The 18257-nt window shown below is 48.9% G+C and overlaps 1 protein-coding gene across 2 annotated transcripts in view; it reads right to left on the reverse strand.

Annotated features, from left to right (window-relative positions):
• Positions 1-18257, reverse strand: part of Nup98-96 (nuclear pore complex protein Nup98-96) — a 79301-nt gene that overhangs the window by 3036 nt on the left and 58008 nt on the right. For both annotated transcript variants that reach the window (XM_077702701.1, XM_077702700.1), the window contains 12 exons: positions 15879-16012; positions 13209-13353; positions 12304-12405; positions 11959-12071; positions 11324-11503; positions 9461-9597; positions 7160-7223; positions 5250-5458; positions 4882-5182; positions 3446-3569; positions 2696-2829; positions 1177-1274 (listed from right to left, as the gene is read on the reverse strand). In XM_077702701.1, coding sequence (XP_077558827.1) covers positions 1177-1274; positions 2696-2829; positions 3446-3569; positions 4882-5182; positions 5250-5458; positions 7160-7223; positions 9461-9597; positions 11324-11503; positions 11959-12071; positions 12304-12405; positions 13209-13353; positions 15879-16012 — 1741 coding nt within the window. The remainder of the gene's footprint in view (positions 1-1176; positions 1275-2695; positions 2830-3445; positions 3570-4881; positions 5183-5249; positions 5459-7159; positions 7224-9460; positions 9598-11323; positions 11504-11958; positions 12072-12303; positions 12406-13208; positions 13354-15878; positions 16013-18257) is intronic.

Here is an 18257-nt window from a genome sequence, read left to right on the forward strand (position 1 = left end):
TCAATGGCTGGCCACCGCAGCAAGTCACTGAAGCAAGATCGCGCTGTAATTTTCGCCGCAACACGGTTTACTTGCAAAGTTTAAATCATCTTATTCATTTCGCGTTGCTGGGTCTTGTGGAAAACGAAAACAGCTATGTGTTGAGCACTTCGACCCAATACCGAAAGCACGGGACCGTTCAAAGAGTGCCGCCATCCTGTACGGGAATGCCGTTTTTTTTCTCCATCTCCTCCTTATACTATCGTTCGTTTCACTTGGGCTTGGCAGTTTCACACCCGACTTTTCCCCTCTCAATTTTCTCGACCACATCGGCCTTACCTCACGCGCGCAAGGCATGGGGCTGGCAGGTTGTAAATAGCGCCAGATGGCTCGGGTGTCGCGTAGCGCGCAGTGCTTGGCTGGCTAGCTCACGCCGTGCAGGGGAGGAAGGCACAACGTAGGAGTTTCTTTTTTTAAACACTTGGGATTAGCTAAAGGTTCACAAATCACACGAGAACACGCTAAGCTTAGTAGATTAAGTAAGTTCTTAGCCCACCTGTCGTGTAAGACAGACTACTAGGCCGGCATTTACCCACACCCCGATCGTACGACACCTCGGTCATACGACGCTTTTTCGCGGACTCTTGTCGTATTATCGGGGTTCCACTGTAACAGACACCACTTTCAAGATCAAAACATTACTCAGACCTCAAGCCTATACATCTCATCACTTGAATACTCATTTTGAGTAGGTCAGTTATCAACAGGCCCCATTTTCAATAGTGGTAAAGTCAAAATAAATGTGTCTACATGCACGTAGGTGTCTTCCTTAAGAGTGACACCGTCAACACTCAAGAGAAAAAATATTTGCTCACACCTTTCACCCAAGTCGTGGGCTAAAAAACTTCGCTGGTCATCCACCTCCAGAGTGGAAGAGCTCACAATTTTTTGTTACTCTAAATTCATCATGAATGCACACCTCGATAGCTTGAAACATACAACTCCCATGACATGCACGTGAAAAACGTACACAGTTCGTCCACAAGTGGGGCAAAAACTTGCCTGCAACAGTTACTGTCACTTTTATCAAGTTTACATAAGTACCGCCAACCACAAAGAAATTCAAAAAATGCCCGAGCCTAACAACACAGGCCGTACCCACACACCACCCCTGAGAAAAGCAGAATTGTACGTCACCTGTCCTTCGGGGTCTTGCAAGCCAGGCTGGAAACTGACGCACAAAGAGAGAGCACTGTTGGCCGGATGGCTTCCAGGTCGTATGCACCAATGTCTCTCTGCAAAAAAAGGCAAATTCCCGCTCAGCATCCCTTTTCATTCATCCTGTTTCATTCAAACCCCCCATCACCCACCATTCCGATTCCATCGCAACATAAAAGGAAGGGGGGTTTTCGGGCATTACATCACTTACAAAACTCTTTCACAATTTACTTCTTAAGTGGGGGAGGCTGCCCTCGAACACTATTTTGTTTCTTGAGGTATCTGAATGGTAGTTTCAAGGTAGTCTCACAGCACAAACTTTAGAGAAACTGCAAAGCTTCACTGAGCTGTGCCCGTCACAAGGGTGCATCAGAACAGTTCATAGAATGGTTCATATGGGTCTTCTGTCCCCGGCCTGGAGAATTTCCTTATCCCAGCTCGACACACCAAATAATTTTCAGAAACAAGCCATCAATGAATGCACAAATACAGGTACATACGGCTTTGTTAATTTAAGAAACTGCACTGCCCATGAGCTCTGTAGCACTTTCAAGAGACCGCAAAGTTTTAGTAATACCCAAGGAGGTCACTACGTCGCCCAGACAGCACCTGCTCTGCCACGATGTAAACTAGTTGCCACCAACACCATCATCGCCTTCTCTACAAACCAGCTAACTGACAATGAAGGATAACCTAACGTGTACAGGGGCCAATGAGAGATGTACCTCAAATGGCGTCTCAGCTATTGCACTGAGACTTTTTATTGTCGCAAGTGTGTTCCCAAATTCAGGCTTTTTACGGAGTGGCCTGGGCTATGAGGTGTAGAATAGTATAGGCTGTGGTCAGATTCTGACCACCCAAGGTTTTCTAACATTACGCAAACATGATGTGGCTGAGTAAACGTTCTGCCGTGATGAGAACTACAGAACCTGTCGTACCTGCATAAGAACACTGAAGATAATCTCGAAGATTGCCACCCCTCCAGAAGATAACCAAGCCTGGTGGTATTCTGGCAAGGTTCCCTTTCCCTTCTTTTTGTAAACACGTAGAACAGTTTTACATTGACTTCTGTGAAGCAGCCACCTTCCCTACTTTTCTCTAGATTTGCTCTTGCTTTTAGGGCTGGCCGTCTGTGATTTTACAGTAGCAAAAAGGGTCACCAAAGATTCAATTCGCCCCAGTCATGACACAATGTGACCTCCCTCATCACTTTCACAAGATCAAAATTGTCCCGTATTACGGTAAAACGCGGCTAATACTTCTTTCAGGTGTCAGAGAAGAAAAGGAAATTTAACACTGAGGACAACATTTTAAAAAAAATTTCGAGAATTATGCCAGGGAAGAGGGCAATTTTTTTATAACTCACAGGTAAATATGTCCCTAGATCTGCATCAAACAAATTCTACTAGGCTGCCTGAGGCACCCCTCATACAGGATTTCCTTTCAAGTAAGCGAAGCCTAACCTGGCCGACACAGCTAGGGAAAACCAGTGACTGACCTCAGTGGCCCTCTTGATGGTGTCGCACACGGTGAGGAGGTCGAGGAACACCTTGCCCCCCGTGTTCCAGTTCTGGATGTCGGCACTGTGCTCAGACAGCGGCTTCAACAGTTCTGCCAGCTCCTCCAGTTCCTCTGCACAAAAACGCGAGGAAAAAAAAAAAAAAAAAAAAAGCTTTTTGTTTAAATTACTAATCTAGGACGTGCACTCCCTACACCACTGAGTATGTCAACGTCACAAGGCATGACTTTAGACTATGCGAGAAAAGGGCAACTGTTACCCTGCAATACATTTTGCTCCTAAATAATGCTTACACAGAAACCAGAAAAAAACTGTTTTTATGCCTTTGATCCTCGATGATAATTAGATCTTGCCTGAAATGCCTCTTCGGGAGTACTAGCAAAAAGATTTTTTTTTCTCTCCTAGCAGTAATCGTTTTTTGCCAATCTCTTCATTTAAGTTGGTTTACACACCGCAGTGAATGGCTTGCCTCCCTTTAGGAGTCTGAACCCGTGAAGTCACAACACTGAATTTCCAATAAACAGAACTGTGATGTTCCGTGCAAGCTGTACAGCTTCCCTCTCAGTATCAATGGCCACAAGCCAAGCTTTCTTCCTGTTATTTAATTCAGGCTGCTTTACTTTTATCAGAAACAGGCACTGTCAACTACGCTTATTTATGCAGATATACACCTCGGCTAGCTCTGCCGGAGGAACTGTCCTCACGGCTGAAGCCAAGCACCGTGCTCACCATCAATGACAGCATCCGTGGCCAGGTGATGGATGATGGTCTCGTGGGCCTCGTTCCAGATCTCGCCCTTCAGGAGGAACACCGCTCGGTCCCTGTGGTTCCCTTCCGAACTGGCCCGAATGGCCTGCAGTACACACACACAGCCCAATCAACACTTTGTCGGGGGCAACCACCAGAGGTTTGCGAAATACACCACCCTTTTCCACGACAGAATAAAAAAGGCTTGGGTAAGAAAAAGTTTCTTGCAACGGAGTTTCAAGCTCTCTATGCGAAAAACTCACTTTACTATTGCAAGATATTGCACGAGTGTCCAAATTAATTCAAATTATAGCTAAAGACAGCAATGAGCGGGTCGTGTCATGAAAAGTACGGTGAGAAAAACTACACACGTTTTTCTCATTTTTATACCGTGGATAAAACTGTAACTGTGACAGAAATGAATTTACAATCTGACTCTGCACTCTTACAACTTTTAGCTTGCAAAAAAACAATACCTGAAACAACACTGTCAGGTATTGTTCAGTTCACCTTCCAAACAAATTACACAGTAGTTTCGACACCTCCTGGAAGATGGCATCATCACATTGCTGTCTGGCTCACTTTGTGACCCTCCCTCATAGATGAGGAAAAAAAAACACCCAGATTGAACAAGAGTTAGAGATGTCAACTTTAATTGCTTATTTCAAGACAAAGAAAGCAACATTTGTCACCACCAAAAGAAATCAAACAAGGTATTTTAGATGCGACGCTGAGAGCATCCTTCCCGTCCTTCCCGCGTGCGTCCGCCACCGTCGTCGGCGTCTGCACTCTCCTCTGCTCACCCCCTCTCCTCTCCGATAGCGAACACTCTCTCGTGAGGGGCATTGGATTGGCTTCGATTGAATTGGCTTGGCTTAAAGTGGATTGTGTTGGATTGTGTTGTGTCATAGCCGCGGCAGACACACTGGCGCCGGCGCGTGCCCAGGTGAGAGCGAACACTCTCTCAACATCTGCAGGTGTGCGGCCCAGCGCGCTCTCACTCCGCCGGTGGACGGCGCTGCGCGCGGCGCTGCGCATGTGCAGTACTCTCTCTCTCCGCGGTCTCCTCTCCTTCGAACGCGCTGTGCATATAACCGGTGTGCCGCTCTCCGGCGGCCTTTCGGTCGACGGTTGCTCTCCGCTTGCGCTTGAACCCCCCCTCAGCGTCGCATCACACCAGGGTTCCCGTGAGGGGAGGTGGGCGTAATTTTTTTTAAAATGCCTCCTCTTTCAGCTCAGACAAAAAGCGAAAGTTTTAAATATCCCTGACCCACCAGAGTGAACTTTTCTCATTGCACATAATTCCTGTCAGCCCTGATGTTTATTGGTGAGGGGGCCTTAAACAAATACACCACCTGTGGGCTCCCCCAAGAGCCTAATGCAGTCAGCAAACCATTGTTTAGTGGCTTGGTGCTCACCTTGGCCCTGTAGACCCAAGCGGGAGGCACGAACAGCCGGTCGCAGACGAAGCTCTCGTCCTCGGTGAGTGCTGTGTCGGGGTGGGCGCCCTTGCGGGAGCCCGAGACGTGCCGCGTGAGCAGCTCGGTGACCGCCCGGTGGCGGGCCGCGGCCGTCTCCAGGTGCAGCAGGGCAAACACCGCCCAGGGCCACAGGCCCCACGACTCGAGCTGGGCCGCAAAGCTCGTGTGCAGCGTGGCGGCCGCCGAGCGCGACAGGTGCGAGAAGCCAAACGACTGCACCAGCTTGTGCAGCAGCCAGCTGGAAGAACCAACAGGGTTGGTACTCGAACACTCATCGGGGCGGGACCCCCAAAAGCCTGCCTTACCTGATCCTGAAGTCCAGCTGGGAGGGCAGGGAGGAGACCGGTGCCAGCAGCCGGTCTAGCCTCTGGGACCGGTCGCAGTACAGTTTGAGCAGCAGGAAGCACGTGTCGAGTGGGGCCTCCGGATCCAGAGCGTATGGCTCCTCGGACGTGTCGTCTTCGTGGCAGGGCGGGTACGGGGGACGGGCGTACGGCGGCAGAGGCTGGTCACTCTGCGTCGAGAACGCGCACGTGTCAGCACAGCACACTAAGAATGCTCCAAAAGCATTCTCATCAACAAGCAGCCACAGGTATACCCCGTACAGGTATTGACCGTGTACCCCAGGTGTACAGCCAATGAGCCTACAGCCCTCAAAATGATTACAACAGCTCACACCTGTGCTTTAGCAAATCTGCTAAAGACATGGTGCAGTTCAAATAGGAGGGTCTTCAGCATCTGTCAGCATAAACAAAGACAATGTCCAAAACCGCGCTACCCGTTTCATCTCATCCAAATATGACTACACTATGAACGTCACCAACTTAAAAGCATCTATCGGACTGCCCCTCTTAGCATCAAGACGCAAAATTTCATTGCTCTGCCTATTCCATAAATTGTACTACAACTTCCCTGACCTTCGTTCTACGCTTTTATTTCCACCCATGCACTCATCGCATCGCCTCTTTAATTCTTCACGGTTCCACTAAAGCTTTCAACAAATCTTTCCTTCCCCTATCAATAGAACAATGGAACTCCCTCCCAGAATCCGTCATTGCAGAGCAAAACCCTTTCAAATTCCGCAAGTTACTAGCCTCCTATATCCTAAATTAACCTACAATATTCTGTTTCTCATTTCTTTGTCTACGCGTTATTTTAGAGTACTTTTCAATTGCTTTCACTTCTCATTGCTTCTTTACATGTCTGATAAATATAATTGCACCCCCAGCCAATAGTACAAAAACTGGAGACCCGACGTTTCGAAGCCGGCTCGGCTCCTTCTTCAGAGGTGACACGGCTTACATTGCAACGTCGCCTTGCAACCTTTCGCCGCTGCCGGCCTTTCACGAACCCCGCTCTGCGGAACGCAGCTCGCGTGTTTACACAAACTGGGGAGTCCCTCGCGAGCCATTACGGCTCCGGGGGGTTCGCTGTAGATACCTTGACTCAATGTAAAGGCACTTCCTCCATTTTGCCTCTTTTTTGAAGATGGCAGTTCCGGCGAGGTCAGATTCTTAGTCTGCCGCCTCGCATTGTTCGGAAACGCAGGCTGCATTTCTTGCCCTGTCTGCGGACGCCATTCTTGCACTGCCTTGTCCTCTCGGGAATATTATGGGGTACTGAGCGCAAGGAGTGGCGAACACCACTCCGGGTGCTTCACCCATCGTAGCATGGTGCTTAGGGCAAGGGGATTAGACGGCCCACCGATGCCAAAGGCTTGTGACCGTGCGAGAGTACGCAGGCAGTTAGGCCGGCACCCTTCCGGCTCCTGGTTCGTAGTGCACTGGCACGCGTTTCAAAGGCCATACGGTTGATGCCCTCAGTGAGTTCATTGCTCTTTTTAGCTTTTTTTTTGTTTTGTTGGGCGGACTAGGGAACGGATAACTCTTTAGAATTGCTCATATCTCCCCCCCCCCCCCCTTCTATCTTTTTTTTAATTTTTTTTTTTCTCTTTTCTAAGGTTGTCAACTGCAGTGATCTTAACTACGCAAAACTTTTTCATGCCTGTATGTCTACTTTCTCTACACGAATGTATGTCGGAATGGTTCCTGTATTACCGTCTGTATTCTCGTTATGTGTGTACTATTGTTTTCCCCCCGCCTATGTAATACCGCGCAAGGGGCCCTTAAGGGTACAATAAATTATGATAATGAAATCCGCTGAATGTACAGCCTTTCTTTTCCCAGGCTGCCAAGTGAAGACTCCCCGTGCTCACCTGAAAAGCAGATGAATAGGCAGCTACAGCATCGCTGATGCTGCCAGTTGGCGAGCAGTGGTACCTGCAATGGTTATAAAAGAACGCACAAAAGTAAGAATGCAGACTGGGATAAAAAAGGGCAGCTTGTTTTTGCAGGGGACACACTTCACAATAAGTGAAACTTCTGCAAAGAGCCAAAAGTTTTACACAGGCAAGATGAAATGTACCACACAAGGGCTGGTCCTGGGAGTAGACCTTTCATAAACTACATTACAAACTCGAACACGCAAAATTTCAGGGCGCAAAAATTTGATTTAAAGGGGCCCTGAAAGGCATTTTGAGCACACTAAATGAAGTAGCGCAATCGTTAGATTGGGTCGTCAAGGTCATCTGGGCCAAGTATTACTCTTTTACGCGCAGCGGAAAGCTCACACTTTTGTTGCAAAGTTTGTCGCTTTTTTCTCACCCTTTCCTTCGTGTTTTTGGACGCCGCCATCTTCACATGTCTACATCATCGATTCCCAGATGTTCGTCATGAGCTAGACTTCCTGCTATTGGGCGGCTTTTTCACGCACTTCCGCCAAGGAGATGAGTCGTCTGCTCAGCGTCGGCTCGCCGGCTGATCTGCCAGCGGAGTGCTTGGACATTTTACGACAAACGAAACCAGTTTAAACAAACGCTCAACCGTTTGTATTGAATGCAACACGGCCATAACACGACATGGATATTCTCTTACCTGAGTACGTTTCATAAAGAAAGCGTTGAAGCCCCGTGGCACTTCTTTCGTGCAATCGCAGATAACGCCCTGAGCCGAATGCCCGGGTTTGACTGATACATTTTATTCCACTTCAAAACAATCCAGAGATGCGTTTCGAACGAACACAACGTCACAACATGCGTTGCAAGTCTGAACCGCGATTGACAGACGATGGGTTGCCTCCTCCTGCCCGTCGTAAATTCGGCACTCACCTCGCGCGCGGTTGCGGGGACGAACAGCAACTCGCGCAAGCCGAGATGGCTTTTAGCCACGCACACTGCACATACCCCACGCGAGGTTGAGTCGTACGTCGCTCGAGAAAGATAATCCAGACCATGGGAAGCGCTATCCACCCGCAGAAGCACAACGTCGCATTTCATCGCGAAACAAAGGCGTCCACAACACACACGCCATCACCTCCTGTAATGCCAAACGCATCTCACACTTCCCAATGGGAGTGAGTGGTACGCCTGCAGTGCCCACATGTCGCGAGGTGGGGCCCCGAGCTGAACCGGGATCATGCAACCGCAACTGACCTCTGGGGCGGTTTGTGCCTTGTTGCCAAGGCAACCGATGTTTGAGATCGTCAAAGAAAGGCGCTCGCTCCAGCGCTAGAAAGCTCAGAGCCGCGCCGGAGCATGTTTTGCCAACGTTGCCGCTCTCCACCACGCGTCGCCCCAAGCTGAACTGGTCACATGATTGAAGCGTTTTGTGCACGGGTTCTGCATCGGTTTAAAATGTCTTTTTCACATGGCGCCGGCAGGAATTACCACCACCGCAAAATAAGACCCGGCACCAGCGGGGCCACATCTGATACGGCGCTTTTTGGATAAACAGTGCGCGGTGCATGAAAGGTACCGAGCGCAAGATCCTCCCCAGCGGCTGCGAGTTCGCCGCCGATTAAAAGTCACGTGCTGCACTGCAGCAACGCACACCGCGAAAGGACAAGGCCAGGCCACCGCACACATGCGGCCAGATTTTTCGTTCGCTTATCCATCCTTGAGCGGAGTGCGGAATTCATGGTGCCAACAAAACTTGTCCGTAGCAGACGGCAGTCGGAGGAGCGTAATGCGGAAGTACGTCACCGCTGACTAGCGCAGCATCATGGGAGGGAGTGCTCGCGCGCCGTGAACAGTTGAAAAGAGGAGGAAACGCGAGCCGACGATAATGCGCGGTTTTTGATTTACGATTTCTCAGCTAATACTCATCGCTTTAACAAAATTCTTGCGGGAGGAGATTGCTAATACATTGTCTTATTTGGTTACATGTACATCCATGCGTCGGCGGAAGGTATTTCAGGACCCCTTTAAGGGAAAAAAAAAAAGCACTAGGAAGACACATTTTATAGAACTGCAATCACATCTCCCTCCAGCAAACTTTGGCTACGGCACACGTTTCCTTGGCAATTCACTTTCTGAAGCCATATCAACTAAACACAAGACGATACGCCACCTGTTCGGATTCTCGCAGTGGCCCAGTCCTTAGAGAACCGTTGAATAAATAGGGCACAGCAATTAACCAGCCATGCACAAGCCCGCGAGGGCCCACAGCCCCGAACTCACCAGAGGTGCAGTGCCAGGGCCCTCTTCCAGTCGAGGTCAGCGCAGCAATTGATGGTCCGATCCGACGTCTGCCATACCATGAGCCCAGCCAGCAGCGCATACACCCGAATCCGCTCTGGCTCCATGTAGCGGTCGTGCTGCAATGAAGGCAAGCACGGCAGAGCCAAGTGAGGACCCAGGGTACATGCATGGGGCACGAAGCTACAACACTACCAAGGTCAAACAAATGTACAATTCCACTGTTATTGAACTACTCATCCATACTGTACTCTTGCTCACTAGTGCACAGCACTGTGGCGCCCGGTACCGTGCGTTAGCGGCACTGGTGGCAATATCCGCGTAACCGAGTGAGTGAACGCGGCCCGCGCTACTTGCGCCATAAAAATACAAGCAACATCACTTCTCTCTAAATACCGTAATTTCGCTCGTATAACCCGCACCAGAAATGCGAAAATTTCAGTGGCAAAATAAGGGTTCGGATAATACACCGGATAATACGCGGGGTTTTCCCTGTAGTGCAGCTTCACGGAAATGCGCGTTGTGCCGTGAAGCTTATACGCAGTAACGCTGACTAAGCCTTCCGGTTCCAGGTGAGATGGTGCAAAAAACTCGGAAAAATGCTGCATCACAAACTACATGGATGGAACCGAAGATGACCTTGTGTACAATGGTGAGGACTGCGGCTCAAGTGATAACTCTAGCGAGAGAAGTGACACTAAGTGAATTGTGACTTTCGCCTTGCAGTCAGTGTATTTTAGTTGCTAAATACATGCTTTCTCTGTCTACACAGTATGCAATGTGTTGCTTGAGCAGTAGCCTTAGTGCAGCCTTCCCTGTATCAAATGTGCAGGCTGAAAGTGCGGTGTCAGATTATATGCAGGGGCTGGTTATACGCGTGAAAATACGCTAACGTAGTGCAACAAAAACAAGGAATAAGTTGAGGACCACACAGGATGAGCGCTAATCCTAGCTAATCCTAGGATTAGCTGGGATTAGCGCTCGTCCTGTGTAGCCCTCAACTTAGCCCTTGTTTTTGTAGCGCTACATTATTTAGATGGATTACCAACCCACACAATACTGCAATCATTTCTCACTGCCTCCCCCTCACACTTTCGCCAGATGCTGCTCCTTTGTTCATGGCTCATCCGAACTATGTGACATTAGCACGGGAGGTTCAAACATGATTTTCAAGAACGTACCCGCCGGCGGCGACATGCTGCAAGATTACGGCAGAGTAGCCATGCCACTGTACATTTGCTGATCACTTCCTGAGATGCAGCAGATATGCGCCGTGACCGGGAAGACTGCGGTTAGCGCTGCGCACAAATTTCGCATTAGAGAGTACCGTAATCGTGAGTGCTTTCTTACATTACATGTTACATATACTTATGTTCCAATCATTATTGAAGTCGCTGCATTTGTTTTCTACTTGCAACATTTTGCTGACCTCAATGTTTGAATGGTGTACATGGCCCAAAAATTTATATGACCCAATTCTGTTAGTTTCGTTCATTCCTTTCGATTCCAATGTGTGTGTTTTTACTGTATACTTATCTGTAACTTTACATTCATGCCTCTCCTGCAAATATCCTTGAATTAGCAGTATGTTTAAATAAAATAAATAAAAATAAATATACAAACCCAATTCAGGGATACATTTGGAACAACTCTGATGATGGTTTGATGTTTATGGCGCAACATTTGGAACAACTCTGCTCCATCTACCTCGCTGCTATCCCCATGCCAAGCAATGGGAAGTCAATGTGACTTAGTACGAAGCCACCACCATTACAGCTGCTATCGTTACAGTGACCAAAGCCTGAGGCCCGTTTTGATGAGGGCCAGCAGCAGAAAAGGACGAACCTTGAACTTCTTCCAGTGGTCCAGTTGCTTCTGCAGCATGACCCGCGACACCGGGTTTGAGCCGCCTTGCGACAGCAGCAGCCCCAGGCGGAAGTCGCGCGAGCGCTGAGCCACTGCGCAGGCCTCGGCGATGAAGCGGCCGCTCAGGTGACTCAGCATCACGCGCAGCTCGCCCTTGCCCTGGACAGAGAGTGGAAGACGCTTTCTCCATTAGCCACCAAGGGTGGACAGACCTACGGGACCCTCTCTGCAGCAATTTTCATGTTACCAAGAATGAATCTCAGCTGTTAGAGCAACGTCAAACAAGGATGCACCGTGTGGGTCATTTTGCAAGAACACCTCCCCATGGTGCTGCACTTGAAACATGAAACAACCGCAAACGTAATTGCAATAATGAAGCTTTCAGCTTTTAAATAGATGCATTAGAATTGGTTTATACTCACAAATGTATCCAAACTAATAGATGAGGGCAACAAGAAGACAAAAACAGAGCTGAGTTATCACAAATGCCCAGTCCTGCTTGAAGAGGGCTTGACCTCGGTATAATTGCTGCCATACAGCATCAAGTTTTGAATGAACTCGTTAGCCAGGAGAACCCAGCGTTAAAGTCACACACGCAACAAAAGGAGGCCTACCTCTCTCTGCAGGTCCGCTATCTCAGCTTCGATGACTGGCTTTGTCGTTTCCACAAGCCAGTCTGAGAGCGCATCTTTGCGGGACTTCGCGTAGGAATAGCTGCGGATGTCATCTGTCAAAGACAAGGGCATTCGTCATACTGCACAAGCAGGCAACAGAAGGGAGAGGAGAAACGCTTGCAGAAATCAAGGCCCCACAAGTGGAATGCGTTGCATTTTCTTGTGCGAGCCAAAGTGCACAGGGAAGAGGGCACAGCGTAGGAAGCGACCACAGGCCACGCACATCTGCCAACCTTCCCTTTAAAAGCTTGCAATTGTCACTGATGCCATTGAACACTCACTCACCTGTGTCAGGGTTGCAGCCTGGCACTCGGCCCCAGAGGGCAATGCAAAGGCCAAGGATGGTGTGGAACTGCTGCATCATAGCCGAATCGGCATGGCCTGGGCCTGCGCAAGACAGAGGCAAGCATCAAGGAAAAGGTTCAAAGAAGGTGTGTCCCATTGCTCCATGCTTGGATCCATGATTAAAGACCCTGATGGGACACTTCCCTGCCCCAATGCTCTGGTATCACGCAGCAAAAATTGTCTTAGCAAACTTTACAGCTGCTTTCTGCTTGGGGAGAGGGGGCAGTAACATTGCTGCCTACACCTCGACTACCCCATTTATGCTGGAGGCAAGAAGAGGGGGAGGGCTGAGTAGGTGAGTCAGCGGGTGAGCTACAGAAGAAGAATTGATTAAAAAAAAAGGGGGGGGGAACAAGGTTGAAATACCCAGTTCAATAGTTCCCCAAAGCCACGTTATGAGCTGGCAACAAAACACAGCCTCTTTATTCCCTGGAATATCGCCTGCCGAAGGAGCTACACCCCGTGAAGTGGATTGTGATTGCAGCAAAATGCGTTATCAGGCAGGACTACACAATGCAGACTGTCAATGTCTAGCCTACTGCTGGTACTGAAGAGCGCGCTACGTAATGCACTGCACTAAACGGCTTACAAAATATCGCCTCCAAACTGGAACACCTCTTTAGTAAAGAGGTGCTTGGTAAAGAGGTGTTCACATTAAACTGCTAAACTGCCCACTGCCCATTAAACTGCCCACTGAGCAGCCACTAACAGCCCCCCAAAAGACATCTTCAGCTCAATCCTGTGCCCCATCCCCTTAAAGACTGCTCTGTTCCCAAGCACTTGCATCTTAAATGCAGGCAGCGGTAATCAGAATAGCCCGAGAGGACAAGCGACGCTGCACGCACCCATCTCGGCCAGCAGCTTGGTGACCAGGGCGTCCAGATCGTGCAGGCAGTCCACTCCAGGGTCTGGCACGAAGATGGGGCTGCCCCGCTCCTCGGAGTGACGCGAGTGGGACAGCTGCACCTCCAGCATGGCGGCCAGGTTTTTCTGGGCGACGAGAGGAAGCGGGACCGCCACTCACGCCACTGCCCAAGCACACTCAGAGCAGCACAGCACCGCGTGTATTTCGATGCACATTAACCCACTTCCAGAAAAGCTGCTCTGCTGTACTGACATTTGGCTGAGCATAACAGCCTGTAAAGGTCAAAGTCGGCTACCTGCTTGAACAAGAACTGAACACACAGAGAGAACATTGCGAGGAAAAAAGCTTTAGCTCGTTCCAAAGGTGCAGAGAAGATTTGGTTTGGAAAATGCAATGCACCAGCCTGGCACAGAGGTTGAGCAAATGCATCGCTCGTTTTCAATAAACGGTTGGCTCCCACAATGACGAATATCCGAGGCAATGTAAATAAAAGGTTCTCACAGCAGAAACTTTGTTGCTGCAATTTCAGCCAACAACAGTGACAATATGTCACCAAATACAAATGCAGCTTCTTCAATTCCAGCACCAAGTCGGTGCATACTACCGTATTTACTCGTGTAATGAACCCACCTTTTTTTCCAGAAAATTGAGCACAGAAGCGGGGGGTTCATTATGCGGGGAAAAAAGTTACGCGAAAGTTCATACCACAATAAAGATGGTAACAAAATCAATATCAAAACCTTCCTTTTTTAGTAAAAACACGCATGCAATTACATAACCCAATTCTCTTCTTATTAGCAACATGCCAGTGGCCATCTGTTTGTTTCCCTACTCGCCATCCAAGCTGTCCTCACTGACGTCACTAGTGGCTTCGTCGTCGTTGTCCCAGAACGCATCGTCTTCTGTGCCATCGAGGCTGTTAGAGATGCCCGTCTTCTTAAAGCTGCGGACGATGAGCTCGCAGGGAATGGCACTCCACGCCTCCAAAATCCATTGGCACAACATTTCGATGGAAGGCCGCCTGATTTTGCCTGCCGGGGTCAGGTTGTGGTTTCCCTCGGCCATCCACTCCGTGTACAGCCGCCGCACATTGTCCTTGAATGGCTTGTTAACCGAGATGTCGAGCGGCTGCAACACGAAGGTCAGGCCACCAGGGATCACGCCGATGTCCGTCCTCATTTCCTTCATGCGGCGCCGGACGCCCTCCTCAAGGTGGCCGCGGAAGCTGTCGACGACGAGCAGCGACGGCAGAAGGAGAGCCCCTGGTTGCCGTCCCCAGACCGTCTTCAGCCAATCCACCATCAGCTCCGCCGACATCCAGCCCTTCTCCTGAGCGCGGACATGGATGCCGGCGGGAAGCGTGTTCTTCAGGAGCATCTTACGCTTGAAGACGACAAACGGCGGCAGCTTCCTTCCGTCAGCTGTAACCGCCAGTATTACCGTGCACCGCTGCATCTCGGCGCTTGTCGTCCTGACGTGCACAGTTTTTGCACCTTTGGTTTCCACTGTGGTGCTTCGCGGCATGTCAAATTTCAGTGCAGTTTGGTTGGTAATGCCGATTTGAGACAGCACGAACTGCTTTTCTTCCCAGATCCGAATGACGAACTGGTGGAAGTCCCGCACCTTCTCCTCGCAGTCGGCCGGCAACCGCTGGCACAACGTCGTGCGCCTTCTCAGGCATAGCCCGTTACGTCTCATAAAACGTGTCGTCCAGCCACTGCTGGCCTTAAAATCGCAAGCCGGAATTCCCTGGCTTCGAGCAGTGGCTCGCGCGTGGTTTTGCATCAACTCGTGAGACACTGCGCAGCCTTCGCTCCTCAGCTTCCGCACGTAGCTCAAAACTTCCTCCTCCACAGCGGGAAACTTTCCGTCTTTGGGCCCACGAAACGCGCGGCAGTCCTCTGTAGCTCGCAGCTGCTCTTCTTGCTTCCTCCAGTACCACACACGCACAGGGTCGACACTAAAATGCCAAGCAGCCACGCGGTTCCCATGCTCCAAGGCATGCGCAACTACTTTCACTTTAAATCCGGCCGTGTAGCTTGCGTACCGGCCCATCGTGCGCCGTACAGCAGATGCACAAAAGAAAGGTCGTTGTGCAGCTCAGCAATAAAAAACGGTGAAGCCTAACACCGAAGAGAGAACAACTGCAGAACAGGAAAGGTCACAGAGAAAAGAAAAAATTGCGAACCGCATTTGGTGCTTGTTTTGGAGGTTTGTCTTGTATTTGACAGATGGCGCCACGCAAGCGTGCAATTTTTAAACCGCGATTTGCATCACTGGAGGTCGTGCCACCAACGACTGTTCAGATTTTTTTTTTGTTAGTTGCTTCTTTATCGTTTCTTGCAGTATTGCATGATAAGACGTTACTGCGATCACCAACGCCAATCGCGCCGAAATAAAAACATATTGAACAGTAGATTTTGCATTCGTGGCATATTTTATATAAAAATAAATTTTCAGGAAGAAAAGTGTGTGTGGGGGGGGGGGGGGTCATTACACGAGTGGGTTCATTACGCAAGTAAATACAGTACTTAACCTTTTTACCATGCAGCACTGTGGCCAAGATTATTGGACTCCCTAAATTTGGCATGCATACAACCAGGTGCACACACACAAACTGCTCACTTGTGCAAAATGAAACGCAGAATACCTTCTGAATGTCGTCTGGCTTCAGCGTGCGCGAGTCAATAGCCACTCGCTCCAGAGAGACAGCGAATGTAGACGAGCGCTTTGGATAGCGCTGCCCTTCGAAGAAACCCAGCTGGCTGCCCGGTTCCATGGTTTCTGAAAAGTCACACGCACAAGGTTTCTTATTTTGATTTTGAGTTTGTAACGCACCGACGCTACACAGGTGATGAGGCATTTTCACCTTTCACCTCTGTCAGAAAAGCGGTCGCCGCGGCCGGGATCGACCCTGCGACCTTGGGCTCAGCAGCACGCTGCCACTAAGCCACAGCAGAAAGTTTTTTTTGTTTTTAAATTTACTCATGCTTGGGTCAACCTACTGATACCTGCAAGCCCTTTTTCATTTTCAAGTTGGTGCTCACATCAACAAATAAATCCAGAGAGCCGCTAATGCACTCATCAATGCAAAAACGGCTTTACCATTGTGGTAGAAGTCATGTGGTAGGGAAACTACGGTGGCTGGGAGACTGTCAATGCTTGTTTTTGAAGTGCATTTAGATTACTTTGTTAACTGTTGTAACCAACCTTTAGAAAGTGACGTCCTTAAAACAGCAAAGTTCGAAGTTCTTCTGTAAACCCTTATGTGTATAGCTCATTATAAATGGGTATGAGAGGCTCACTGACTGAACTTGGAAAGGAAAGCCCAAGAACTAAGAGGGGAAAGCCAACAGTCAATGCTGCCAAGCCTAGGGAAAGTAGTTAGCCTCCTTTTAGCATGAAAATAGAAAGGAAAATGCACTAGAAAACGCAAAGGAATTCAGTTTCTCCCATGATTTTGGTTGGTAGAGCACCAAACACATTATCCAAAGGTTGTGCAAATCTTTTTTCACTTGCTTTCTTTCCTACCATTTTCGAAATTCTTATTTTCATGCAAAAAAATTCCCCCGCATTTCCCCAAGGGGGAGAATGTGAAAGTGCGAATGCACGGTTGTCGGCCCGCTTGCGGCGCTTGCGCTCGGCCCCCGCAGCCCACCGCCTCGCCGCCTTCTCTTCCATCTCTTCCATCGGGTTTGTAGTATCACGTGTACACCACGCAGTTATCAAGCCGCTATAACGCCGCTGAGTCGCCAACGCACGCCGCTGACGACGTAGTTTGAATGCGTTAAAGATATAAGGCGCGTCACTGACACTGATATCAGCGTCGTCTCCGTGGCTTGGTCGGTAGAGCGTCGCGCTACGGCCGCAAAGTCCTCGGATCGAAACCTGGCGCCGGATGCTGTTTCTTTTTTAAATATAGAGGAGCACTGCGTTAAAGATATAAGGCGCGTTACTAACACTGATATCAGCATCGCGTCCGTGGCTTAGTCGGTAGAGCGTCGCGCTGCGGCCGCGAAGTCCTCGGATCGAAACCTGGCGCCGGATGCTGTTTTTTTTTTATATATAGAGAGGAGGACTGCGGACGCCGCCGCCGCCGCCGCCGCCGGCGGTGGAAGGTTTGGAGTCGCTTATAAGTGCATTCGCACTTAAGGGGGGACGTGGCTTTCAAAATCAACTTTTTTATTTCTTTGTGGATTTTGATGAAAATTGGCACAGCAACTGGAAATGCTTCCGTGATAACACCATAAAAATTTCAAACTAATATTTTGAAAACTTTTTTATGTATTAAATTTTCTTTCTGTTCCGCTTGTACCGAGCTTGAGCGGCCTATAAAACATGATAGAAAACTTGTTCGAAGTGCTTTGCATTCCCAAATGAATGGACGAGGTCGTGACAGTTTTAGAATTTTTTTTATACAACACAATGTTTTTTAGTTTTCATTTTTTTAGAGGTTAATGTGCAATAGGCATGTTGACTGTGAACGATTATTTGAATAAAAAAAATCACAAAAAACAAATCTGGAAAACCAAGAGTGTCACGACCTGAACTGTTCATCAAGGAATGTAATGCAAGAACCGGAATCAAAATAGACCCAGCGGTCACAAAGAAATCCCTGGTACAAGCGACACAGGTGGCAAAAAAAACTGTTTTGAGAAAACGGCTCCCGAAGTTGCAACATAGGTTTCACTTATCAAAAGTCGTCAGGGTTGTAGTCTTTCATGTCTTTTCGAACATGGGGCTTCTGGAAGGCCTTGCCTTGAAATTAGAGTGTCTTTTACAGCCTTTCTCTTCCCAGAAAACATCATTTTCAGCTCCTCTGTGAAGAGTACATACCCCACTTTGCAGACCAAACGAAGAGGGAGATGGGTTTCAATGGGCTTTCAATGCAAAGTAGGTTAGCTGTGGCTGTATCGCACTGAACAACCTCCTTTTGCAGTGTTCTCACCATGGCAACAAGTTAAGCATTTTTTTACTTAAATTTGAACATTTTTGGCTTTTTTTTATGTTTTATCATCTTGCCTGGCAC

The sequence above is a fragment of the Haemaphysalis longicornis genome, unplaced genomic scaffold (genome assembly GCF_048455015.1).
Source record: "Haemaphysalis longicornis isolate Haplotype H1 unplaced genomic scaffold, Haemaphysalis longicornis Haplotype H1 scaffold_3, whole genome shotgun sequence".
Classification (NCBI taxonomy): Eukaryota; Metazoa; Arthropoda; class Arachnida; order Ixodida; family Ixodidae; genus Haemaphysalis; species Haemaphysalis longicornis.